This window comes from Dipteris shenzhenensis, chromosome 12, assembly GCF_047967505.1.
Source record: "Dipteris shenzhenensis isolate YYH24624 ecotype China chromosome 12, Dip_SZ_1.0, whole genome shotgun sequence".
NCBI lineage: Eukaryota > Viridiplantae > Streptophyta > Polypodiopsida > Gleicheniales > Dipteridaceae > Dipteris > Dipteris shenzhenensis.
Genome location: NC_141607.1, coordinates 43,361,418 through 43,389,213, shown reverse-complemented (window position 1 = coordinate 43,389,213; position 27,796 = coordinate 43,361,418). Strand labels below are relative to the sequence as shown.

Sequence of the window (27,796 nt, the reverse complement as noted above, 5' to 3'; positions counted from 1 at the left end):
GTGGTTAGATTCTATCTACCAGGTGTCTGGGAACTGGATTGCCATGTGTTAGCATACTTGAGTTAGCTTAGCCACCCTATCTCTTAAGGGTTGGTTTAATTCATTCCATGTGTCATTTTCCTAAGGTTTAACATTAGGAGAAGAAAGAAAGAAAGCTCTGTTGCAAGGACGTCGACGAAGATGCCCGTGGACTGTAACGGAGTCGGGGGCGATGGCTGCTATTGTAGGAGCCAGACATGGACATGAGAGTCCATTGTTGTAGTGTTGGTTGAGGGAGTCTGACGAGAATCGGTTTGCTGAGCCGGCATTCATAGAAGCGTTGCTTGTAGTAGCCCATCGATGTTCATTTGTAAAAGCTTGTGGCTGGAGCCTTTCTGATGGGCTGTTAGAGGCTGTGTGCATGGAGCATTCATTGGAGGAGGCGGCTGCTAAGGTCAGTGGGCACAGCTATTGGTAAGATGTGGTAGAGCTACAGCCCATGGCTGCTGTTATCTCCACAAGTTATAGTCCTTGTGCACCTCGACCCCCCCACCAAAAGAGCTGCTCTTCCAACCGCAGCTGGTTGTAGAAGGTTGGGAGCTGTAGAGGAGCTATTGGTGCCATTGCTTGCTGACTGCTCGTATGGCTAGAGGTGTCACCTATTGCGAGCTGGCTACGAGCTAGGCACTTACAGAGAGAGAACGTTGAGCCTTTGCAGTTACTGGACGAGAGGCAATAGATAGCAACATTGTAGATAGCCTTTACATGCGTTGCTATAGATAGCTCTTTGGAGTCAGTGTAGGAGAGGTTGGATTAGTGTCTCGTAGGAGACCTTGCAGAGTAGTTGGAGAGAAGACAGTTTCTTATAGAGTTCTCTCAGGACTTCACACATCTCAAGAAAACCTTTCTTTCTCAAACAGCATGAAATAAAGCTCTCTCAACCAAATCTCTCTCTTCGGAAGAGAAGAACAACTCTCACAGATCTATCTCACAAAATAGATCTCAAGAAAGGAATGAACTCTCTCTCTCTCTCTCATCAGAAATGACGGAAATATCTCAAAGCAATGAATGGAATTTTCATTCAATGGATGGAATTCTCTCAATCTAAAATTAAAACTAACCTAGGAGAAAACATGTGCTCCTAAGGCAAGCCTACCACTAATCTAGGAGACTAGACCTAAGCTCTGATACCATGACAAGCATGTGTGCCTCAGGATCTATGGAACGCTCTAAGGTGGATGGAACCTGTGTGGAAACATGATGAAGAGAGTGTTGAGAGTTCACGCTCAACATCAAGTGATCATGTGTGCATAGCACCATCACATGATCATATGTGCATAGCACTAACCTTATAGAGTGCTATAAAGGAAAGGGTTAGATCCCCTAACCCTAACCCTAAAAGGATTTGTATATATTCTATTTTTTCAACTAAATCTAGTGTACAGTTAATCATTTGTGGTGTGCTCTAGAGCTGTGCCCTCTCTCCTCATCTCCACTCTTCTCCTCTCCCCTCTTCATATTTTGTCATGGTATCAGAGCTCCCTTGTCTTTCGTTGAGACATTGTGATTCTTGAGAGTGAGAGAGATTGTGAGATTGAGAGTTCTCTTGAGTGATTGTGAGATCCTTCCCTTCACTTCCATTTGAGAGAATTCCGTCCATGAGAGATTAAGAGAAGATTTCCATCCATTGATTCCTTTTGTGATATTGTGAGAACTATTTTGTGATAGAGAGGTTGAGTGTTAGTTCATTGAAGAGTTCTTTGAGAGAAATTTGTATCCTTGATGATTGGGAGAGAGAGGTTCTGGCCGGTCTTCATCAACAAATCTACCCGTGCAACTCTTCAACGAGGTCCATCATAGCCCTGCACTCAACAAACGACCAAGACTAGCAACTAGGCTTGGCATGCTGTAACAAACTTGGCTCTTGGCTCATCTACGTAGTCCAATCTACTGTGAGGCTTCAATGACTCAGCCCCTGCTTAAGCTTCGCTTTGACAGCCATGTTAAGCTTTCCCACTTGGGACCAACCACTCACAATCGGAGCAATCTGAGGAACTCTAGCCAAGGCCTCGACTTGCTTCTATCTCCATCTAGAAGTCGGCAGACTACTCTATCCTCCTACGTGAATCTGCTTCTTCGACATCAACTAAGTTGACAACCATCTACAACAAATTCTCCGCTCTGTGCTTCAGCCACTTGCCAGCCAATGGGCTCTTGAGCCGCTAAGCCGCTCCAACTGAAGGATGGACTATGAGCCTCCAACAGCAGCCCGCAGTGCCCAAGCATCTCCAGCCTCCGAAGGCTCCTCGACGATCAGCGCCAAGTCCACCGACGGCTCCTTCAACTCAGCCGCCTCCAACAGCAGCCCGCAACGGGCCTCTCGCCAACCATCAACCCTGCAACAAGGCTCCATAGAGCCTCTCAAAGTCACCTCCAATGAGCGGCCTTCTCAACAGACCATCGGAGAAGATGACGGAATCTCGAGATTTTGTCGGCATCTCAGAGATTCTGACAAGATACTTCGGTCGCCCTCCTAGCGCCACGTGGCAGCGAGGGAGGATATCTTATCCTCAACCTCACCACATTGAGGTGTGGTCATCCAGCTGACACGTGGTAGCCGACTGCCATGTCAGTAGCCCACGTCAGCATTTCCACATAGACAGACACGTCATAGGCCATGTCATCTCATCTGCCACATCACCCTGCCAGCTCAGCTGCCACATCACTTGTGCCACATCAGCACAGACACATCATCACTTATGCCACATCAGTAAAGAAACATCATCACCGACTACCACATCATCAGAGACACGTCATTAGTGCCACATCAACATTGCCATGTCACTCTGCTGACATCATCTGTGCCACCTCAGCACTGCCACCTCAGCTATCCAGTCAGCATTGACCTCTACAGGCACAGTCCCTTGTCAAGCACACTGTGCACACTGCATGTGCACACTCCTACCACCTCAGCACAGAGCTTCACTGGCACACCTCTTGCTAAGCACAGTGCCACATCATCATTGCATGTGACTCACAGTGACGCATCATCATTGAGCACATTTGCACTCCTTTTGCCCCTCCACCTAGATCAAGTCATATCTCTTGATCCAGGAAGAATTTGAGGGTGCTCCAAAAAGGAAAGTCGCTCATTTTTTCGTGCTCTAGGTCTCGTCACATCATGCGCACATTTTGGTGCAAGTTACACTCACATTTGAGCCTCGTCGGCAAAACCACTTCCTTCACGCACATTTGCCTCTACATCGACGCATCTGACCCAGCACTTAAAAAGAACAAAAGAAAAGGAATTATTTGCTATTCTTTCATCGATCGACGGTTGGTTTAGATCTAGATCAGAGTATACTAGATCGCCATAGAGGGGACGCTTTGAATTTCCCCAAGTTGCCAATCTAAGCCATGCCCAAAATTCCCGACTAGTATCTACTCGGAGTCAGTCCATATGCTCACATCCGATTTCACATCCCGACTAGTATCTACTCGGAGTCAGTCCATATGCTCACATCCGATTTCACATCATTACATTACCTGAAACCTTACATTCATCAGTTCAGTGAGCAGACTTCAGAGTTCAGAGGCATTGTAGATTGATTCAGTGGGCAGATAGCATTTGATTTCACACACACATGCCACTATTGTAAAGCCTATTCAGCTATTTCACGGCATCGTGCACATCATTTTCAGCCTTATAAAGCCTCTTGGCTATTCCCGGCATCATTGCCACAAGCCTTGTAACACAGATCAGATCTTATATACTGCAGTTCTATCTTCACCGATGGTACAGAGATTTCACTTGGCATCTTCAGTGTATTTGTAGTTGATTCATACAGAGTTTTTTCAGGACACTTTTTGAGTACATTTTTTGCACCATGTCGACAAGCAACCTCAATCTGGAGGCATCTGCTAAGTTAGACAATTCCAATTACGATACATGGAAATACCGAATGGAGACCATTCTTGTGCTTCAGGACAAATGGGAGTATGTCGATGGGTCTACACCTAGACCATTGGCCAATCCAGCCACCAGTAGCTCTACTCCATCTGTTGTCACAGCACCAGCAACGGGATCTACAACGGGATCTACATCTACACAAATAGTTTCTGCACCAGTAGTAGATCCTGCCATTGCCCGAGCTCAAGCAGAATGGGATAAGAAAGACAAGTATGCCTATCACTTGATCAAGCAGAATGTGCAAGATGTCATGCTAGGACAGCTCAACATAGTCAAGACATCAAAAGAAGCATGGGATATGTTCGCAGCTCTCTACGAGTCCAAGAACACATCTAGGATTCTCACCCTGAGAAACCAGATCAACCAGAGTTTCCACAATAGCAGTGAAACCGGTCATGCTTATGTACTCTGCATCAAAGACTACAACAATCAACTTGCAGCAGCAGGATGATCTACCTCTGTTTCTGCCTTTGCCTCTGCTTCTATCTGAAGCTATGAATGCCTGATCATTAGAATGACCTTTACGTGCTTGAATGGCCTGAATCCTGAGTTCTTCACCAAGTAGGACTGGCTGAAGTTCTTCCAGTGTTGGAATTTGCCATTGGATGGCAATACTCTGGACTAGATTCTCATATCCTTCTCCTAGTCCATTCAGGATTACTTGAACCATTTCTGTAGGATTCATAGTCTCTTTGGATGAGGCTGAAATTTTGATGAATGGTATGCCTTTTCAACCTGCATGTACACCTTTCATTTCGTTGTTGAGTGCTTCCTGCTTTTCCAAATATGTCAATCATGCATTCAAAGCTCTCTTCAAGGAGCATCATTCTATGTCTTTAGTTGTTGTATTAGATTTCGACCCAAAAATCTATGACTCTTTGTGTGTGACTATTTTTTTAAAAGATAGTTTTTACCCCCATCTAGTAAACTGCCCATATTTTTTTGACCGCTTCTCTGTTTCTTATGAAACTTATACAAGAGTGAAGCCCATTTCAAGTGCATCTAGATATGTGTTTGAATATTTTATATCATGTCTTTGTTGAAAGTTATGGGTCTCTGTGTCTTGTGGCAGTTTGGAGAGGGTTTTGAGCTATGTAAATGTGTCTATGAAGGAGGTGCAATGTTTCCTCGAAACCTACCCATCCGACCCAATCAGCACCTTTAAACTCCTTGATATATATCAGTTCATGTCATGTTGAGCCGCAAGATCTTCTTTCAACAACGTATCGCTCTTCTCTTTGGCGTAGACCGGCTTGCTAGATTATGGCCTCTGCTGATCCTTTCCTTCTCCCTATGCTTGAGTACAACATCACTTGGGATGTTACCATCTTCATTCTCATCTAAGGGAGGAAAGTATGGTGTGGTCTCTTGGTATAAAAGCTTCTTTTTAATGTCCCTTTCCGAGTGATAACTATCTCTATCACTCAGTTTGAAAGTAGTAGGAAGTGAAGAGGTGTGTGATGTTTATTACCCCCAACTTCATGTCACATCTTTTGGTGGAGACGCGGGGTACGTTTGGTATTGGATTCATCCCACCTTACTAAATGGTCTCAGGTGTACTTGTTGATTACATGTTATGTCTAGTATAGGCATGTGTTTTCTGATGTGATAAAGAAGATGCCTGGAAGAATTTCGTTAGAAGAGATTGCAGCCTGTTTAAGAGAACTAGAGGATTGTGAAGGTGATGCTCAAGCTATTCGCACGGTCATCATGATCATATCCTTTATGTTTGTGCTCTTGAATATGTTGGTGAATCGACAATGCTGTCAGCAGGCACAATGATAGATTGGGGATTGTTTCATGCACTAGCAGCTTGGTGTGAAGAAAAGTTGAGTCTTTGGGTAGTTTTTGACTATAACAGTGGAGTGGTGATTCTCAATGCTTTCAACTTCTTTTGCTATGCAAATGATGAAGAGTACAATATCTTGAAGCTGTAATGTGCACTTCCAATTGTGACAAGGGTGATTCTTGAATGCATGTATACACAATGTTTTCATGGTGCTGGTTGGTCACTTATTTTTGAAGATTTTGTTGAGGATCACATTGTGGAGGGTTTTCAACAAGTGGTTATGCATAATAAGTTGGTCTTGGTATACTAAGGCTCAGTGGGATCTTGTTTGAATCTTGTTTGGGATATTATTTGGATCTTGGTGTTTCCTTTTTGTGTTTCATCATGTGAAGATTCCAGTGTTTCGAGGGACTCAGGGGGAAGACCCGAAGTTTTATCTTTGGGATTTTGTTCAAGGATGCCGGCTTTCTGGATGGTCCATGAAGGATTGTTTTGCCTTATTTTCTTGAAGATGTAGCCTTGAGTTGGCATGAGGCCTTGCCACCAAGGAGGACTGGGACCAAGTGGTGGCTGCAATGAAGCAGTGATTTGGGGCAATGGAGTCGCCAAATGCTTTGATGTTGCAATTGGACCGGTTCTATCAAGGAGAGGGTGAGATGGTCTCTGCGTTTGCAATCCGATATGAAACTTTATGGACAAAGTATGAAAGGGCAGCTTTGTGAGCTATGGCATCTTCATCATTGGCCCCTCAAAGTCTCGTAGGGATGGAGCACTTAAAGATGAGAAAATTTGTTCTGGATTTGGAGCCTCGTCTTCGCTCAAAAGTAATGAGTAAAGATCCAACAACATACATGGAGGCACTTCGCATTGCGACCAAGAAGGAAGCTTCTCTAAAGATCGAATCCTCTTTTGTGTCTTCAAGAGCTTCAACTTCTAAGGTGGAGGTAATGGGCACTCCTCAGGTACCAAAGTCCTCTGAGTTAGATCATAATATCTCCCAATTGATGGCAGGGTTTGTTGATTTGAAATTGCATTTGGTTAATGCACGACAACCTAGAGCACCAAAGAGTGAAGATAGGCCTTGAGATAAGAGTGGGGTCACTTGCTATGAATGTAATGAAAAAGGTCACTATCACCGTGAGTGTCCTACATTGAGAAAGAAAGAAGAAAAACAAGTATCCTTGTTAGAAGCTTCTTTAGGGGATGTGGAAAAGAGAGGTAATGATGGCTAAACGAGGGCATGGTAAAGCAAAAGAAGAAGAAGAAAGCAAGGAAGAGGTAGATGAGGAACATCAGGAAGAGTAACGCCATAGTAGTAAGAAAAAGAAGGCATCTAGAAGGAGAATTAGCTAGTCAGACTTTCCTTTAGGACAAGGCATTGGAAGCTATGACTTGTTGTCCGACCTTAAAGAAAAGGAAGCTCATATCACCTTTGGTCAATTACTTGCTTTGTCTCCAAAACTACGGAAGGAATGGGGAAAGCTAGTAAGCATAAGAGTGTCAAAGAAGAAAAGTACAATTCTTGTTGTTCAAAAGGTAGATATAGAGGTTCCTGATGATGTACCTGTGGTTGATGTGATCATTGATGGTCAAGTGATTTCTAATGTTTACATTGATGGAGGTGCATCGATTAATGTCATGAGTGAGAAGACCATGATAGATGCTGATTTAAAATACTCTAGTGCTACCTCTCCTTATCACATCAAATTGGCTGACAACACTAGGGTAAAGACCTTGGGAGTTGTGAAGAATCTAGAAGTGGATGTATGTGGAATTTTTGTGCCGACTACTAAATTTCAGGTGATCCCTACCAAGCTAGATGCATGTGCCTATCCATTGATTTTGGGAAGGCCTTTGCTATGCAAGGTGAAGGCTATTCAAAAGTGGGATACTTGAGAATTTATTTTGCAAGGAAATGATAAGATGGTGCGCTACAATATTAGAAGTCACAAAAAGGAAGTTGTCAAGGAGGAGTCTTCAACATCAGAGAGTTCAAGCTCTGACTTAATCGTGATAAAGAAGAAGAGACAAGGTGTAGCTCCTAGGAGTCCAACTCAAAGGGTGAGGTGGAAAGAGTGGCCTTTGGTCTTTATCTTGGTGCTGATTGGGATGAGTCAGGAGGGAACAAGGTGGTGGTACAAGAAGATCTTGTAGAGACACTTCATGTGAGGATGTGGAGCGCACTAAACCGCCAACGCAATGAAGACCTTCTTGGTGATTCTCTCTATCAGGTAGTGAGAAGCTCCAGTACTTGGATATTTTAGATGATTTTCCATGTCTCTTTGCAACAAGCTATTCACATGTTCGACCAATCTCTCTTGTGGAGCACAAGATTCAATTGAAGCCAGAAAGCAAGCCAGTTGTGCAACGCTTAAGGTGATTGGGGGTGATCCAAGTTGAGGCACTAAAGAAAGAGGTAACACAACTACTTGAGGCGGGATTCATCTTTCTTGTTGATGATTCAGAATGGATATCTCCTGTAGTTGTCACACCAAAGAAAGGAAATAAGTGGCAGGTTTGTGTGGACTTTCGTCCTTTGAATGCATGCACTAAGAGGGATCATTTTCCTTTGCCATTCCAAGATGAAATACTAGACCAAGTAGCAGGGCATGAGATGTATTCTGTATGTGATGGGTATTCTGGGTACTTTCAAATTCGTATTCAGGAGGAAGATCAAAGGAAAACATCATTTGTCACACGTTGGGGAGTTTTTGCTAACAGAGTGATGCCTTTTGGATTGACCAATGCACCAGCTACATTTCAAATGTTTATGAGTCAAGTGCTCGAGCCTTACTTGGGAAAGTTCATAAGGGTGTTTTTGGATGATTTTTTCATATATTCTCGACGCATAGATCACATGGAAAAGTTAAAGATGGCCTTGGCTAGGATTGATGAAGCAAAAGGGTGTCTAAATCCTAGCAAGTGTCATTTTGCTGAAACAAAAGTAGTCTTGCTGGGGCATATTGTGTCTGAAGAAGGCCTACAAACGGATACTGACAAGGTTATGCTCCGGTCATTTTGCTTCAGTGAGCACAGCTAGGAGAATTCTTAATGCAGGTTACTTTTGGCCATGCCTCCATAAGGATGTATATGAATGGTGTTGAAGTTGTAAAGTATGCCAAAAGTTTGGAAGGCGACAATTGATTCCTGGGCCCTTGAAGCCTATTCCAGCATATGGACCATTTGAGAGGTGGGGGTTGGACTTTGTGGGACCACTCCCTCGCTCATCTCAGGGCAAGCATTATTTATTGGTGGCCACAGATTATGCAACTCGGTGGGCAGAGGCCAAGGCCATAGCCAATAGTAAGGCAAGCATAGTTGCAAAATCTCTCTTTGATCAAATTTTCTCATGCTTTGGTTGTCCTTTGAAAATTCTCACTAATGGAGGAACCTCTTTTAGAAATGAACTAATTGAAGATGTGGTGCATAAGCTAAAGATAAATCATAGTATGTCCACACCATACTATCCCCAATGTGATGGCTTGGCTGAGAAAACATATGGATTGTTAAGCAATTCGATGGGAAAGCTTGTAGACACCAAGAAAAGGCATTGGGATAGGCACTTGGTAGAAGTTTTATGGGCTTACCGAACCACACATAAGCTAGCTATTGGGTTTACACCATTCCAACTAGTGTATGGAATAGAAGCCATTTTGCCCATTGAATTGGAGATACATAGTCTTTGCATTGCTGTTGCAAGAATAGAAGGACAGGACTCAGCACTTGGTATAGCTAGAAGCCTTGGATGAATGCAGATTATAGGCCTCGCAAAACTTTGAAGCTTCTCAAAAAAGGCGCAAGGCCCGTTTTGACACCAAATTACGCAAGAAGAAAGATATTGCAGAAGGAGATTTGGTCATGAGATTTGATAGCCGTCTCGACAAGCGGCTAGACAAAAAGTTTATCGGTTGATGGGAGGGACCATATCGAGTCAAGAAAAAGTTCACCAATGGAACCTATCAGCTTGAGGATGCTGACAACATGGTGATACTCGGATGCACCAATAAGTATCACCTTAAATTCTTCTATGCTCGACCACCTTGAGGGCTAGCAGACCCTCTTTGTCACTAGAGAGGATCTGTTGGGGGGGGGAAGATGTGATGCCAAAAATTGATATTTTTTTATTTGGCATTGGTATTGTTTTTCTCTATGTTTAATAAGAGTTTGAGTATCAAGTGATAGCCTAGCGGCTCTCATTTATTTCTATTTTCTAAGATATTATATGGGATTGAGAGGATGAGTGAAATGGATCATTGTAAATACCATGTGTATGAATGATAAATACCTTGGTATGGGGTGAGAGTTATTTGTGTATGGGATATTATGGGGTTTTTAGAAAATAGGAAGAGTGAGTCATATAAAGAGGTGGGCTCATGTCCATGTGTTCCAATAATATAAGAGAGATCACATGCCAAGTGTGTGGAAGGCATGTGGAGGAGTGTGGACTCAAGAGGAATCCTTCTAGAATTCCTATGTGGAATAAGGAGGATGTGGACATATGGAAAAGAGAGGGTCCCTATGGGCTCCATGTGGGGAGACTCTTGACTTTCTCAATATTTTAAGAGTCTTGAGCATCTTTTGATGGGACACATGGCAAGAGTATCCGAAAAGGACATGGATGATGACATACGGGCTTATGTGATTGATGGGGAAAGGAATCTACAGGCAGCAATTGTAAATGGGTGAAGGAGGGTGACAAAATCTCTATAAAAGGAGCCCTCCTCTCCCTTGTTCAACATCTCTTCCACCATTAGGCCTCATGTTGCTGTAGCTCTAGTCTCCTCAAGCCTCTTCCATGAGCCTTCTCTCCCTCTTGTAGATATTCTCTTATGTAGACTCTTGAGTCCATCTCTCTCTAGTTTATTCTCTCTCTATGAGTAGTCTTGGAGCTTCTGCTCCCTCTCGTATGTATGAAACCTTTTCTTCTCCCTTGTGTTTGTAGTATTTTGAGTTGCATTGGAGTGGAGTCTCAATCTATTGGTAATGAAGGTCACTTTAGGTTCTCTCTCTTGAGTGTCTCTTCCCTTTTTTTTTCCATTACTTTCTCTTTCAAAGTACTCAAAAGTGTTGTCTATTCGGTCACTCATTGCACATACATGGTTTATTTATTTCCCAAGCCACAAAGGGAGCTCTTTCTTCCCTCCTAGCCAATCTCTATGGGACTTGGATCGTTGATGAAGTCTAAGCATGGAGGTAGTATTCTCCCAAGTCGGCACCAATAGAAGAAGTAGGTGTTTTTCATGACAGTTTGACTCCCTGTAAGTATTTTCCTCATAACTTTTTGCTCGGTGGTAGGATTTGAACGAAACTTATATCAACACAAAGCTCTCTTCAAGGATCATCATCCTATTTCTTGATTTATTGTATTATATTTCAAACAAAAAATCTATGACTCTGTGTGTGACTGTTTTCAGACAGTTTTTACCCCCGTCCAATGAACTGCCCATATCTTTCCAACCGCTTCTCTGTTTCTTATGAAACTTATATAATAGTGAAGCCCATTTCAAGGCACATTTTTGAATATGTGTTTGAATATTTTATATCATTTCTCTGCTGAAAGTTATGGGTCTCTGTGTCTTATGACAGTTTGGAGAGTGTTTTGAGCTAAGTGTAAAGGTGTCTATGAAGGAGGTGCAATGTTTCCTCGGAACCTACCCATCCGACCCAGTTAGACCCTTCAAACTCCTCAATATATATAAGTTCATGTCATGTTGAGCCACAAGATCTTCTTTCAACAATGTATCGCTCTTCTCTTTGGTGCAAATCGGCTTGCTGAGATCATGGCCTCTGCTGATCCTTTCCTTCTCCCTATGCTTGAGTACAACATCACTTGGGATGTTACCATCTTCATTCTCATCTAAGGGAGGAAAGTATGGTGTGGTATCTTGGTATAAGAGCTTCTTTTTAATGTCCCTTTCCTAGTGATAACTATCTCTATCACTCAGTTTGAAAGCAGTAGGAAGTGAAGAGGTGCGTGAACTTTATTACCCCTAACTTCATGTCACAATACGCACCAAACAAAATCCACAAAAGGTCTTGTACATGCACCCTCTACTTACCCAATGCAATTTAAGAGGGGGTGTTAAAGATAGTGTAAATTGCACTATCGACATAGGGCATAGGGGCAAACCTTAACCTTAACCCTAAGGGGTTCACATGTATATCTTCATGTTTATTGTCAATACACTTAGTGTACAGGTAGCTATATCGTGTGCACTCCTCTCTCTCTCCCTCTCTCACTTCCGCTATCATGGCCAAGCCTACTATTCCCTACTTGTGCAGCAGACAGTAATGCCAAAGCTATTATAGCTATTTTGGAAATGGTGAGATTTAAGACCAACAATGGTTTCAAAAAGCAAAAATTAACACCTCATATGACATTTCCTAATGTCCTTGGAGTTTCTTGGCGTGCTACTTAAAGTACCAGAAATGGTTGAACTCCTTGAAGGTATGATACTATATGAAGAACTTTATATGGTTGTGGAGAATGGTAGGCACTTCCCATATTGGGGTGTCTACCATCACTCCTATTATGGTGTTGTGCCCACCATGGGATAAGGGCGAGTACACACACACACACACCATTTCATGACAATTAGGTTCTAGAATTGAGTCGTAAAGCTCGTTGCTTAATTTGGTCAAAGAATGATTCCCTTTATAGTCAGTTCCAAAAAATATATTTTTTTGTACACGGCATTTAATTAGTCATAAGGTTCCGAAAAAAAAATGGGGCCAAAAGCATTATAGTAACCTCATCAAATTCATGTCATATAGCACGACCTTTTATTGTGATAAAATCACTCAACCACAAAGGGTTGCTATTTGGTCAATAACATATAATTAACCTTTGCTTATTGATTAAAGAATAAAAATGTATGCAAGAGGGTGGTGGGATATTTGAAATTAACAAGTGACCCTTAATTTTTGGGCATAAGGAATTCGAAAAGGCAAATGGCCCTTCATTTCATGAGTGACCCTTCATTTCATGAGTGACCCTTCATTTATAGGGTTGAAACCAATATAAATACCACCTAGTCTCCCTAGTATTTCATGGCGTGGAGGAGAAGTGGATTGACTGTCAACTTACTTCGTGGATTGCATGACCTCTGGATTTGAGTGCTTGGTACATTCTCTTTAAAGGTATGAGCATACGTATACCTTTAGAATCTTGATGTGTACAAACCTCATTATTTCACTATGCTTTGGGATCCACCATAGAGCCACCGCTCAGCTACATCCTCCCAATGCATAAGTCTTGGATATGGGTCGCGTTGGAATAGGCCGGATCACTTTGGAGTCTATATTACCAGTTCATCTCGATCCATAGAGTGAAGTGCGTTTTGAAGGTCTTTGGATGCCTATTGCCTTGCAATATGCAAAGCATTAAGTAGGGAAGCTTTGGCAGCGTGCATAGTGCCGAAACATACGTTATTAAGTACCATATGGCATGTGCCATGTAGGCTTATTAGGCGGCACGTGCAAACTCACAAAGACTGTATTGGCCCTGCTGGGCACGACGGCAATGCGTAACACGTTTACATATGGCGAGTAGTTGGCAATGCACAAAGGGACTGCACACTCACAGTCTAGCCATTATGGCTTATTTGAAGTTTCTAGCACCATGGGTGGCATATTGGCGGCTCAGTTCCACATACAAGCTCCTCCAATTAATGGCTTGGGGAATGGAGGCGCATATTGGCGCTGCAAGCATATCTGTACTAGGGAAGCTGAGGTCCGAGATCATCTACATCCTACAACAGGAAAAGGATATGAGGCTTTAATAGTGTATTGTGGTCCTATGGCCTCGAGCCACAAGAGCAACATGATGTTATACGTGAGGGCTCGAGCCATCCTTTGGATTGCCTTTGGCCCTTTTAATTGGACCTTTAGACCTTTTAAAATTAAACTTTAGGATCTTTGGACCCCATGACCTTTTATTTTTTACCTTACGATTATAATTGGACCTTACGATCTTTAGTCCTTTGTCCACTGGGTATTTTTTCAACCCCTTTGTGCCTTAAGTGCATTATGGCCTCTAAAGGTTTTTTTTCAAAAGCCTTAGCCAATCCTTTCCTTTTCTTTTGGAATTAAAAGAATAATGCCTTACCAAATGTTTTTAATTATAATCTAGGGGGACCTTATCTATAACAATTATCCCTTAATTAATTAAAAATGAAGAGAAAGTTTCCCTCTTTCCTGAAAAAAGTGCTATAATGACTTTAAAACAAAGGAAATGGAAATACTTCCTCCCCTTTAATGATGTCATTGAAGTTGCTCACCTTGGTGATTGTCATCCTCATTACTTACGTTGATTGGGCATTCTATAATTGGCCATTCGTGTATTAATGTGCATGTATGGAGGTAATTTGTGTGTGCATGGATTAAGAAATTTCCAAATCCATTTAATTTTTTTCCATGGATTAATCTTTTACTTTTCTTTGGACATCGATAACGAGTCGAGCTATGCTATGACACATGTCTTCCCTTTTTGTTTAAGCTACATTGGTGGTGGCAGGTATCAGCGTTGCCAGTTGAAGTGTAGTACAAAGGTTCTGTCCTAGAAATTTCTTTATAATCCTAGAAACATTCTCTTTTTAGGATTCAACCATATTTTTGTCTCTAATAATACCTGCTTCAAATATCATTTGATGTAAAAATGTTGTTCATATATTCTTAGACCTTATTGTAAGGTTCTAATCTAAATCTTAAACACACACACACACATATTCTACTCTTACTCCCCCTTCCCTTTGATTCCTTAATTTTGTCCCTTCTCTACTTCATACCCTACCCTACCCTACTCTCACTAATTCCACCCCTCATTATCCTTCTTCTCTCTCCTTTTTACTCTCCTCTTACCCACCCCCCTCCCCTCTTTCCCTCTATATCCTCCTCTCTCTCTATCCTCGCCTCTCTCTCCATTCATCTCTCCCCCCTTCCCCCCTCAACTCTCTCTTCCTCTTTCCTCTCTCATTTTTGATCCTCTCTCTCTCTCTCTCTCTCTATCTCTCTCTCTCTCTCTCTCTCTCTCTCTCTCTCTCTCTCTCTCTCTCTCTCTCTCTCTCCCTCCCTCTGTTGAGATATCTAGCTCCACTCGTGATATGCCAGGGTGACCATTGTGCATTTATGTCATCGACTTGTTAGCTGCAGATGCGGTTGGTACACCACCCATGAATAATAACTGGATGATAGCTATCTTTATGTACTCTAGTTAGTGGCTCAGTTAGTATGTCACCTTAGTTAGCTGAGTTTGGTTTGAGGCCCACATATAGGGTTCACCTATTCTTTTGTACTTAGAGTTCTTTTGGCTTTCACAACTAAGAAGAGCAAATTTGTTTTCAGCCTCCACATTTGTATATATTCCCCCATTGTGTATGTGAGAAAGCTGCAAGTGAGACTCCTTCCTTCTCTCCCACCCTCTTCACATGGTATCATAGCTCGGTTCGTGGTAAGGAGCTCAAGAAAGCAAACCAAGTTCACGGTGTCTTAGTAAGAGGATCAGTGTTGCTTTCCTTTTTTTTTCGAGTTTGGAAGCAAATCTCTGTAGGTAACACAGCCGGAAAGTGCAAGAGTGCACTGTCTCATATTGGGACGCCCTTCACGGTGTGGCGAGAGGGCGAAATTATTTTTTTGATTCGAGGCCATTTCGGGGCCCATTTTGGTGGCGGAGGAAAACTGTTTTCAGCCTCCAACTTTGTGTATATTCCCCCATTGTGTATGTGAGAAAGCTGCAAGTGAGACTCCTTCCTTCTCTCCCACCCTCTTCACACCCTCTCCCTCTCCCTCTCCCTCCCTTCCTCCCTCTCTCTCTCTCTCTCTCTCTCTCTCTCTCTCTCTCTCTCTCTTTCTCTCTCTCTCTCTCCGTCGCTCCCCCCCCCTCTCTCTCTCTCTCTCTCTCTCTCTCTCTCTCTCTCTCTCCATTTACTCTCTCTTCTATTTACAACTACCACCCTCTCCTTATCGTCTATCTGCACTTTTTCCCCCTCTCCCTCTACCTATCCTCTGTCCATATCTCTTTGTCCTCTCTCTCTTTCTCTCTCTCTCCCCCTAACCCAAACTACTTTCTCTAACTACAACCCTTAACCACTTCCTAACTAACCCCTCTATCTTTTTTTAAACCAAGGTCTGTTCCTCTTCCCCTTTTAAAACTGTATATTTCCTCTTCTCATTTAAACGCTATATTTACTATCCCCTCTCTTTTCACCCCCCTAACTGCACTATCCAACTGCCCCCCATATATGCTAACTACTCCCCCTACCCCTATTACTCTAAGTACCCCTATTACTTACCCCTCCCCCTACCCCTATTACTCTAAGTACCCTTATTACTCTACCCCTCCCCCTACCCCTATTACTCTAACTACATTACCTAGCCCTTAACTTCTTCTAACTACACTCCCTCACCCTACGGATGACCTAACTATCTCCCCTAACTTCCCCCTGTCCACCTCCATCGCTCCACCCTTCTCGTGTGTCATAGATTCATAGGTGAAGTGAGTCTCGCCTACGTGAATTTCCTCTTGCATTCCTTTATGTTTCTCTCCTACCATCATTAGACGTGTCACTTATTCCCCCACCCCCCAACACACACACACACATGCATGCATGCATGCACAAGCATGCGGGCACACATGCGCACACACACACACACATGCATGCATGCACAAGCATGCGGGCCCACACAATGCGCACGCGTACCACTTTTATTGCACATTATACTTTGCAAGATCATTAAGAATTTTTTGATTTCATTCATGCATAAAGTAGTGGATCATTATCTATCTATCTTTTGATCTATCTATATATGTATCTACATCTACATCTCTATATATAGGAATAATATCAACTAGCCAAGTCATTCATTAATTTATGTGCGAAACACATTTAAAAATGACTAATTTCAATTTTACCGTAATCTGCAATAAAGCCATTGTGTCATTAATGTGCATTTGCAAATGCATTCTAGTGGAGTAGTGTGCATAGCAAGGAGTATATGACATAGTATGTTTGTGAATATGCAAATAGGCCTGTGAAACACTATGCTGTTAAGATGGCGCAACCGATGATGTGCTTGATGTGACGATTTGCAAGTGTGACACATTATAATATGAGGTAGGGTGTTGACTGGCAAGCTTGTCCACATGGTACCTTGTCTTGACGATGATGAAATGGTAATCAGATGTATCTAGGAGTCTATTTTGCATGTGGTAGAAAATTACATGTGGCTATGTGGTATAATGTGGAGAAAATGTGTAGGAGTTTTGTCCATTGCAAGGTATTCTATAGAATGGGAGTTGAAGCTGAGGCTAGGGTTGACAAATGGAGAATGATGGTGATAGGCTTAGCATGTGAATTGGGAGCAAATCAGGAGGTAGCTTGTGTAGCTCCTCCATTGTTGAGATTTGTGGACAACTGGCTCTAGGTCACACTAGAGTTTTTATGCTCTTGCAAATGGATTACCTTCAAGTACTTAGGGGCTACATAAGGGTTGTAGGGCTTATTGATGGAGATGGCAGGCCATGAGAAAGATTTGAAGACATCTGAGGGTATGTAGGATGTGGTCAATGGTACTCAAAGCCACGAAACTATGTCAAATGATGTTGGCTACTCCCTACAAAGGGTTGTTATTGCTGCAGGTCTCTCAACTATCCCATGATGCTGTAACAAGGTATAAGTGATAGCTATGTCGTTTTAAGAGCTATAAAAAGGCCTAGGAGGCCACATGTGTAAACATACCCTTTGGAAAAGCTCTAATGACGAGTTTTCAAGATCTAATGGACTTTGGATAGCACTTGAGTAGACGACGGCATTGGAGATGATCATGCCAATGATGGAGAAGTCGTTTAGAAGCCACATGACTTAATGATGAGGCTGCAATCTACCTTGATGAAGCCACATGACTTGATGGTGATGAGGCTACAACCTACCTCGAATTCCACAAACACGTTTTATTCTCTATTGAATCTCTCTTACTTAGATTTCTCTTATAGAAACTTGGTATTAGTACACTAGCCCCAATCTTAGCAAAGCTATTCAATGAAGCAATTTGCACCAATTTTTCCAACACCTTGCCCCTCAACACTATTATTGCAATTCACAATGTAGGGGATCCCATGAGTTCGGAAAACTATGGGACCATCATGATTGGACATGTCATGTCCCAGATTTATACAACAGCACTTGACACTCATGTTACTCGAGAAGGAGCATGTGTGAGACACAGAGCAGCGATGTAGGTAGACTTCCAAGTGATCATGCTACACTAGACCACATCTTTACATTGAGGAGGCCCGAGCACGGAAGCACAACATTTATTGTTGTGGATTTATGTAGAGCCTTTGATACTATGGCATGAGCCAGATTTTTTTAGATGCCTACTTGATCTTGGGTATAGTTACAACATTATTTGGGTAGTTTGGGCACTATATGAGCGGGTATCAAGTTTTTTTTATGACTTTGACGTGTTGTACAAAGGAAATTGTGAGCACTATCAGAGTATGTGAGAAAGCTGCAAGTGAGACTCCTTCCATCTCTCCCACTATCTTCACATGGTATCAGAGCTTGGTTCGTGGTAAGGAGCTCAAGAAAGCAAACCAAGTTCGCGGTGTCCTGGTAAGAGGACCAGTGTTGCTTTCCTTTTTCGAGTTTGGGAGAAAATCTCTACAGGTAGCACAATCGGAAAGTGCAAGAGTGCATTGTCTCAAATTGAGACACCCGTCGTGGTGTGGCGAGAGGGTAGTATATGTTGTGGGATAGGGCAAAGCCACTGGTGACTTTATTTTTCTGATTTGAGGCCATTTTAGGGCCCGTTTTGAAGGCAGAAGTTCTGCACAGGCACTCAGAAAAAGGCCATGTTTTTGCTGTGCCACCACTTCTCTGCAGGTCAGTAAAAAGTTGTCGTAGAAATTGCATTGTATGCCTGTGCGCAGAGATATTGGGAGTGACAAAATCATCCTTATTGCCTGTTGATGCAAAATCGTCACTAGGAAGTGACTATGTGGTCAAATACCACTTTCGTCAGTTTTGCAGATTTGCCCGTGGTGTGAGGCAGAAGCTGTGTTTTTTGCAGTGACAGAATATTTTGCAGCGTTCTATAATGGCGTCTGATTCTCTTTCATAGATTGTCACTGAAAAGCTTGACAAGAACAACTTCCAGGCATGGAAGTTTAGAATGACGAATTTCCTTATGGGAAAAGGCTATTGGGAGTTCATTACAGGAAATGAAGAAGCACCAGTTCACCTTGTTTGGCATGTATTTTAGAAGCTCAAGTCCTTCCTCATGACTCTGGAGGGATGGGTTGTTCATTAGTTGGATATGCTGGGATTCCAAGTCTACTATACACAGATGACATGGTCCCACTCTTCTACTTAGCTGAGGGTCTCCATCGAGATTAGTCTTTTTGTAATACATATGATTTAAAGGTCAATTTGGTTAAAACTGAGGTTATGGTCTTCAACACATCTAGAGCAGCTACACATAGAGAGTAGTTTACCTCCAATGGGGCTCTAGTACAGATTTTTGGATCATACACATACCTGGGTGTCCTCTTTTTAGGTCCAATTTTCATGATGTGACTAGCTATACAAGCCCGTTTGAGCAGGGGACATGCCACACTAGACACATTCAGGCGCCCATGCTTCCATTCACAATTTTTAAGGTGCTAAAACAAGTGTCTTCTTTTTTACTCATTGCTTCCCCCACAGAGATATACAGTAGTATCTTTTGGGGGACATAGTTATCAGAGACAGATGGTCCCATATAGAGGGACTCCAAGTTTTGCTTCTTGATCAGCTTGATGCAGTCTTTTAGGTGGTCACTTATCTCCATAGGGTCAAGAACTTTGGTACGACGATAGTTGGATGATGCAGAATGCCATGACTAGCCATGACTTCATCGATGGTATTGGAGGTGGAGGGGATCAGAGGAGTTGGTATTCTCGTATACGCAGATGGTTCACAGGCCTAGGATTATAGATGGACAGATTGTCACCGTTTTAGTATAGCCTTGAAGCCCCATTCATCCTACTTGCATGTTAGGAAGTGCATTAGGTTATTTGAGAGGATCTCTTGTAGCTCTACACATTCAGGACTTGGTTAACACTTACTGAGCTCTCGGTGAAACTCAGCTTCTACAAATATCATTGCTTACGAATCTTGAAAGAGTGGTACAGATTTTTGGATCATACACATACCTGGGTGTCCTCTTTTCAGGTCCAATTTTCATGATGTGACTAGCTATACAAGCCCGTTTGAGCAGGGGACATGCTCCACTAGACACATTCAGGCGCCCATGCTTCCATTCACAATTTTTAAGGTGCTAAAACAAGTGTCTTCTTTTTTACTCATTGCTTCCCCCACAGAGATATACAGTAGTATCTTTTGGGGGACATAGTTATTAGAGACAGATGGTCCCATATAGAGAGACTTCAAGTTTTGCTTCTTGATCAGCTTGATGCAGTCTTTTAGGTGGTCACTTATCTCCATAGGGTCAAGAACTTTGGTACGACGATAGTTGGATGATGCAGAATGCCATGACTAGCCATGACTTCATCGACGGTATTGGAGGTGGAGGGGATCAGAGGAGTTGGTATTCTCATATACGCAGATGGTTCACAGGCCTAGGATTATAGATGGACAGATTGTCACCGTTTTAGTATAGCCTTGAAGCCCCATTCATCCTACTTGCATGTTAGGAAGTGCATTAGGTTATTTGAGAGGATCTCTTGCAGCTCTACACATTCAGGACTTGGTTAACACTTACTGAGCTCTCGGTGAAACTCAGCTTCTACAAATATCATTGTTTACGAATCTCGAAAGAGTGGTACAGATTTTTGGATCATACACATACCTGGGTGTCCTCTTTTCAGGTCCAATTTTCATGATGTGACTAGCTATACAAGCCCGTTTGAGCAGGGGACATGCCACACTAGACACATTCAGGCGCCCATGCTTCCATTCACAATTTTTAAGGTGCTAAAACAAGTGTCTTCTTTTTTACTCATTGCTTCCCCCACAGAGATACACAGTAGTATCTTTTGGGGGACATAGTTATCAGAGATAGATGGTCCCATATAGAGAGACTCCAAGTTTTGCTTCTTGATCAGCTTGATGCAGTCTTTTAGGTGGTCACTTATCTCCATAGGGTCAAGAACTTTGGTACGACGACAGTTGGATGATGCAGAATGCCATGACTAGCCATGACTTCATCGATGGTATTGGAGGTGGAGGGGATCAGAGGAGTTGGTATTCTCGTATACGCACATGGTTCAGCCAATAAGGAAGAAATGTCAAAATGCCTCAAAGGAAGGGCTTGAACTCACGTAAGAAGTTTAGAGAGAGGGCTTGAAGTCATGCAAGGAGTAGGAGCACCATAGGTTAGTGATACCACGTTGAAGAAGATGGAGAGAGCAAGAATGATTGCACAAGAATTGACTAGCTACAAACTAAAGGAAATGAGAATATATACATGCTCACCACTTAAGCTTAGGGTTAGGGTTTGTCCCATGAACCCTTTTTAGCCCATTCTCAATAAAATACCCATAAGAGATCTATTAGAAATCAATGGAAATGCAAGGGACAAGAAGAGGTTCGTTCAACACCATGTATTTCTAATACAAATAAGAATTCTAGGAGAGTTGAGAATACTATCCAGTGTTGAAGTTCTTATGAGAATCCCTTTCTTTATAATGTCCCTTTCATACAATTGCATGATTGTATGCTTTTAATTAGTTAGCCATTGCAAAAGAGTGAATATAATTGAAAAGAATAGCATAGAAATTGTTCATAACCAATTTAATCATTGATGAGCACTTTCATCAAGAGCAAATTTTGAGCAAAGCAGCAACAGCCCAAGCGGTATTCCCTTGAGCTATTTGCGTGTGTCAGAATTTTTAGCCCCTCATGAATTTTGATAGAAAAAATCACAACAAGAAGTTCAAAATCCATTAGTGAGTAGTATAAATAATGTAGACATAAAACTAAGGCACGATACACATATGTATGGAGGTTGCAACAAGGAATGGTCTTTGGTTGCTGCACACAAGTGGACGTTGCCACAGGTTGTACAGAGGCGATTGGATGAAAATGAGATGGGGCCATCAACGTTTCAAAAATTTGGTCTTTGACGGCACCTTGGGCTTCATTGTGATGGCTGACGAGAATTACCCACAAATGGGATCTTGCCAAGAGGATCATCGTGAAGACTGCGACTAGATAAGTGTATGGCTTTACAATCTCGATTGGCTCCCCTCAGCAAGTGAAGCTATGCCGATGAAGTATTGTTCGTGAGAGTTGAATATCATAACCTTTGTCTTGCCAGGGTTGATTGGTAGGTCTGTCTCCTTGCAAAACATTTGCTGTAATGCAAGTGTGTTTCCGTGAGAGCAACCACGCGGCATTTTTATGGAGAGTCAATGCTTCTAAGTGGGGCCTCTCCTCTAGAGGAGGGATGAGAGATGGAAGCACGTCCTTCGTCTGTTGTATTTAAGGCTGCAGTTAGAGTTTCTCACACCACAGATTTCAAAAGTAGGGGGATGGTGTGACTGCTTTGTAAGCATCTTCATGGAAGCGGGATGACTTAGGGCTAGTGCACACGGGTCGAAAAATTCTCAATATGTGCGCAGTTGGTGCGAAGTTGAATTTCGATTCTCAATTGCCTGTGTAAACCAAAACTGATGAACAATTAGGCTGTTTGTACCTTGCTCTGTGACAGTCACAGAGTCTGTGAGCGCTGCAGTGGACATTCTTCATTAACTAGGCAGAGTAAGGAGGAGCATTGAATGAGATTGGAGGGACTCCTAAGGGGAAATGGGGCACCAGATACCCTCCAAAATCGAGGTGCGAATTGGAGTCGCATCAGCCAACTAGTTTTGCAGTAGGCAGCCTTTCCGTCGTGGAGCATGTAACTACTAAGTTGAAATTGCATCTGGCACTTGGAATGGAAACTTCAGCATCGACAAAGGTGTATGGGTTGCCGAGCATTCTTCTTTTTACAAGGAGTAGTGAACTTGATGCAGCTTCTGGGTGACACGCTTATTTTGTCGCTTGATATGCGTGGCATCATTTTGGAATTTGAAATTTAGCAAGCTCTATCGGATGATGATGATGATTCTATATAAGAGCAGACTCTTGAGCATCTTTGGGTGGACCGGAACTTGGATCATTGGATAATGGCCAGAGCGACAAGGCAAAGCTAAAATCTGTGTATATCTCTCTGCAATACATTCAGCAGTTGTATGTATCTTGTATCGTTACCGTTTTGTAATCAATCAGCTTTCAATCCATCCAAGTTGTTGCCTCCTCTTGCATAGCCTATACACAATCGTATCAAGGACATTCAATCACCATGGAGATTGACTAACTAAGACCAATAACTTTCGACTGCAGTTCTCCCTTCGAAAATTTCATCATCTTTAATGCGCCATCTACGTCATAAAGTCTTACCCACTCATACACAAAAAGTCGCCTCTACCGATTTCTATTGTCGTTGTTGCGCCCAATTCATAGATTCTACCAGTTTCAATACACCCTCCTCTCACATCTAGTGCCAACAGAAACCCAAAGAGGACTTACCCCCCCTAAGAATTGCGAAGTTGAAGTTGTGAGACTTTTCTACAGATCTAATGATGTTGTGTAGTTAGCGTAGCAGATTTTGCATGGAGTAGCTAGGCCGCGTTTTGTAAACGCAAATGCAGATGGCAGCAGAAGTATCGCACGACAAGGGAACTGTTCAACGATTTTGGTGGAGGCAGGGCGGGGGAGGGAAAAGGAGATGATCAAGATATAGGGAGAAGGGGTGGAAGTGTAGAGGGAGACAGAAGCTCGGCTGCTTCTCTGACTCCCATCCTGAGTGTCAAGTGCTAGCTCGCATCTACTATATACGAGGGTCAAAATTTCCTTACATATAAAGGATTGCAGCACCTTGAGCACAAGATGGCTCCGAAAATTAACAGACGACACCATAGAAACCTCAAAACCTTAATGAAACAACTACAAAAACTAACACTCGTAGATCTTACCTCACAAACTTGTCAAGGTTGGTTGAAGACACTACAAGCAGCAGACCTCTCCACCGTTAGTTCAAAACAGAGAAAATACTATTTATGAGAAAAACACTTCTATGCTTTTCTCCCATATGGTGAAAAGCTTCTCATACTTTTTGCGTAAAATCAACGTTCAAGATTGTGACAAGTGGCTCAATGAGAGATAAAAAAACCCAAACTTCTCCCTAGGCTGCGTGCGGTGACAAGTGGCTCAATGAGAGATCAAAAAACCCAAACTTCTCCCTAGGCTGCGTGCCGTAAAAAGCAAATAACCAAAATGAGGCACAGAGAGCCGGGCCCTTAATCTCGCCGCCGCAGTGGCGGTTCGGGAATTGCTGACTCGTTCGGACGTGTGTGTATTCTGCCTAAAATGAGAATGGTAGAGGGAGGGATGGTACCATTCAAGTCATGGTAGAGGGAGGGATGGTACCATTCAAGTCAGAGTGGAGACGCGTAGAGCAGGCCCCTCGACGCGCAGCTGTGCGTCGGCTGATTTGGTGCCGATGATTGATTCATCCGTGGAAGAAGGGTGCTATGCACATGCATGCTCTGTTGGGTCATTCGATGGCGCTAGTAGAATTGTAGGTGGTCTGTGGATGATGGTAGCAACGGATCCTTGCACATGCGAAAGCCAAAGAGAGAGAGAGAGAGAGAGAGAGATACGATTGTATTCAAGACCCCTCAGGATTTATGGGACCAAACAGGAGAGATGGAGCGAGGGAGAAAGGCAGCTGTCGAGATCCCCTTCATTCCGAAAAAGTCTCGCTTGTACCGAGTCTAGCGCCCCTGGGGTCTACAATGGCGCTTTCTGAACGACCTCCGGTGCCTTCGGAGACCTGTAAGGCGGGAATTCTGTCGATCTGTAGACTTGCAGGCCGCAATTAGCCGGGAGGTTCCCGTAGAGATTACAGAGATCGATCGATTCTGAGTGAGACTCGAATCGTTTCCTCCCTGCCTCATCATTCATTACGGAATTTTTCGTTTTGCAGGCTTTGATCCCGGCTCACCCCTGCGAGGTTGAAATCAAATAGGATTGATCCTCACAGCAGCATGATTGCAATCGCCCAAATGAGTTGAGTGGGTGAAGGTTTTAGCCTCCTCTTTAGCCTCCCCCCTCCCGACCCATATCGCATCCGCTCCGATCGCATATTGACATTGCTGCCGTCCCTGCACCATGACCAGCCTTGACGAGGAGCAGCTAGCAGAGTTGAAGCAGATCTTTTGCAAGTTCGACAGGGATGGCGATGGCAGCATTACAGAATTGGAACTGGGATCTTTGCTTCGATCGTTGGGATTGAAGCCGAACGCGCAGCAGTTAGAGGCATTAACGCAAAAGGCAGACACGAACAACAACGGGTTGATCGAGTTCCAGGAATTTGTGGATCTGCTTGCGCCTGAGCTGGGCAAGCCCCCTGCCTATAGCGAAGAGCAGTTGCAGGCTCTCTTCCGTGCGTTTGACAGGGATGGCAATGGCTTTATTACGGCAGTGGAGCTGGCTCATTCCATGGCACGCCTTGGCCATGCTCTCTCTGTGAAAGAGCTCACTGAGATGATCAAAGAGGCAGATACAGACGGCGATGGCCGGATAAGCTATCCAGAATTTGCAGCGGCCATAACTTCTGCAGCCTTTGAAACTGCCTCAAGCATGGGAGCTAGATCAACTGAGGGTTGATCGGATATCGATCTATCAAGCTGACGCCATGAGTTCCTTTGTCTGTTTAAGTTAGAGGATTAGGTGGATTTGCATCATGGACAGTTGATATCAAGTTTGGATTTTCCAAAGTTTGCAGTGCTACATAAGAAAAGCTTGAGCTAAACTTCTGACGAAAACATAACAAGTTGCAGGGTTTCATGGTGACTATATGCAAGTGTGCCTTTTGTGATGGCAATTCAAGTAGATATGGTTGATGATGATGAATTTTGATGTCCTAGCATTCGGAAACCACTCCCTACATGAGCTTGAATCACGACTTGCTGGCAATCTCAAGCTAAACGGTGGAGTCATCCAGTGAATTTCAGTAAAGTAACCCGAAGTGGCCCTTTTGTGATAGCAAATACCATTTGTTACACCTCACGTGGGCTACTCTTCGTCCAACAGTGGAGTCATCCGAAGCTCTGAAATGGGCTTTTTCTGGTAATGTTCAATATTCCTTTTCTGATATGAAGTTGCAAAAGGAGACAGTTGGCAAATCACCTTGAATTATATTGCATATTGGCTGGTTGGATGAGGCAGCTGCATCATACTTGTTGTCATGTTACTCTCTGCGGTTTAGCAAATTAGGTTCAAGGAAGGTGGGCAAACTGATAATCTCTCTGGCCATGTAGTCAGATACTCCATGGTTATGGAGTTGGAATGGACCTAGCAGTTAAGCTGTGCCACGTCAAGGCCTTCAGATCATATGGATCTCCTTTCCAAGGTCGATGCTCTAGATGCAACTGCAAGGTGTTGTCACATGATTTTATTCTTGGTAACATTGTTTTTTCTTTATGTTGGACTTTATAACAACAAAAAATCTAAATTTGTACGATTGGATATATTCTAGTGTTACGAAGGTATATATTATCTATGTTGCTGGAACTATGTTTATGTTGTGTGATCCTCGATCCCTCCTCTGAGATTGTATGGATTCATCTAGATATGTACAGGTAATAATACATATCCTGCAGGGCTCAGATGGAGTGTCAGGAGAAATGTCATGATATCTTTCACATGCCACAATACACTATCATTTCGTTACCACCATACTTCCTGCCCACTAGTCACATGGAGTCTGTGTTTTTATTGCAACACGTTTGTTGATGGCGTACTTATTTGTCCAGCTTTGCAAAGTTGTATAGTTCCTTACAATAAGACCTCTACTCCAATCAAGGGGACCAAATGCGACAACATCTGTAGCAGGAGATAGACTATCCTCACTCTCTCTCGTGCTCAATACTAATTGCAACTGCAAGATGATGCACTCAAGAGTCAATACACAAAGTGAGCTGTGGAGGTGAGTGAGAGAATCAGAGGGAGAGAATGTAGTGGACTTCTGAAGAGGAAATAGATACAACTGAATAATGAATGCCCAAAGGGCTGAATACAACTGTATGAAGGGGCTGAAGCCCTCACTGCAAAACTAGAAGACTAGACTAACTAGAGGAGGTGCATCCTCACTAGATCCCTGAAGAGGTTGAGGCTACCCTACTGGTTTGTTGCGGGGAGGCCCGACTTTGCTGCTCTGAAGGCTTGAAGGTTTGAGGAGTGGATGAAGAATGAGGGCCCTTTTATAGGCTGATAGGTCAGCCTGGTCGACTTGGTCAACGCCAACCGGTGACCAGGTTGGCCAAAAAAGTCAAGTCAATGCATTGACTTTTGACCAAATAGTCAACTTTGTGTTTTTTGCCCTACGATGCCGTGGCGTTGACTGTTCGTTGACTGTGTTGATTGCTGATTGCGCATGGCTGCCTAAATGGTTGTACAAACGCTTACGTGGTCGTTGACTTGGTTGCCTGCGCTAGCACTAGCTAGCATGGCCACGAGCGTGTGGATGCTCGTGACATCCCCTTCTATTGAAACTCGAACTAGGGTATAAAAGGGGCTTCCCATCGTGCTGACGTAGGTGACTGGTTGTGGTATAACTGGATTATAAATCTTGATCCGAATGCCTAGTTTAGGAATTCAAAGATGGTTGCTGAACTCAGGAATTTTGATCTGTAGGTACTGAGTGCTTGGATTTGGTGCTGACTTCTAGTACGGATATTTGTTGTGGGCTAATATTCCAGGATGAGGCTCCCTAGGGTTTTCCTCGGTGCATATAGGTGATAGGGACAGAGAAAGATTGGGTTTAAGAGAGGCATCCGGGTCTTGGTATAACCGTGTTGCTTGTTGTAATACTATATCCTGATGTAACACTGTATCCTGCTGTAATATTGTGTCTTGTTGGCACCAGCCTCGAACCCCTTGAATGACTGAATCAAAGGTCAAGGTGGAATACCCTTACTCCAATAGATGAACTTGGATCCATGGCCTGGGATT

General features: G+C 43.1%; 1 protein-coding gene across 1 annotated transcript; it reads left to right on the top strand.

Annotated features, from left to right (window-relative positions):
* Positions 1–24,268: 24,268 nt before the first annotated feature.
* On the top strand, positions 24,269–26,232 carry LOC147896256 (putative calcium-binding protein CML11). Its single transcript, XM_087382532.1, has 2 exons — positions 24,269–24,616; positions 24,768–26,232. Exon 2 carries the CDS (start codon positions 24,953–24,955, stop codon positions 25,448–25,450), a length of 498 nt encoding a protein of 165 aa, XP_087238658.1. The 5' UTR covers positions 24,269–24,616; positions 24,768–24,952; the 3' UTR covers positions 25,451–26,232.
* The last annotated feature ends 1,564 nt before the right edge of the window (positions 26,233–27,796 follow it).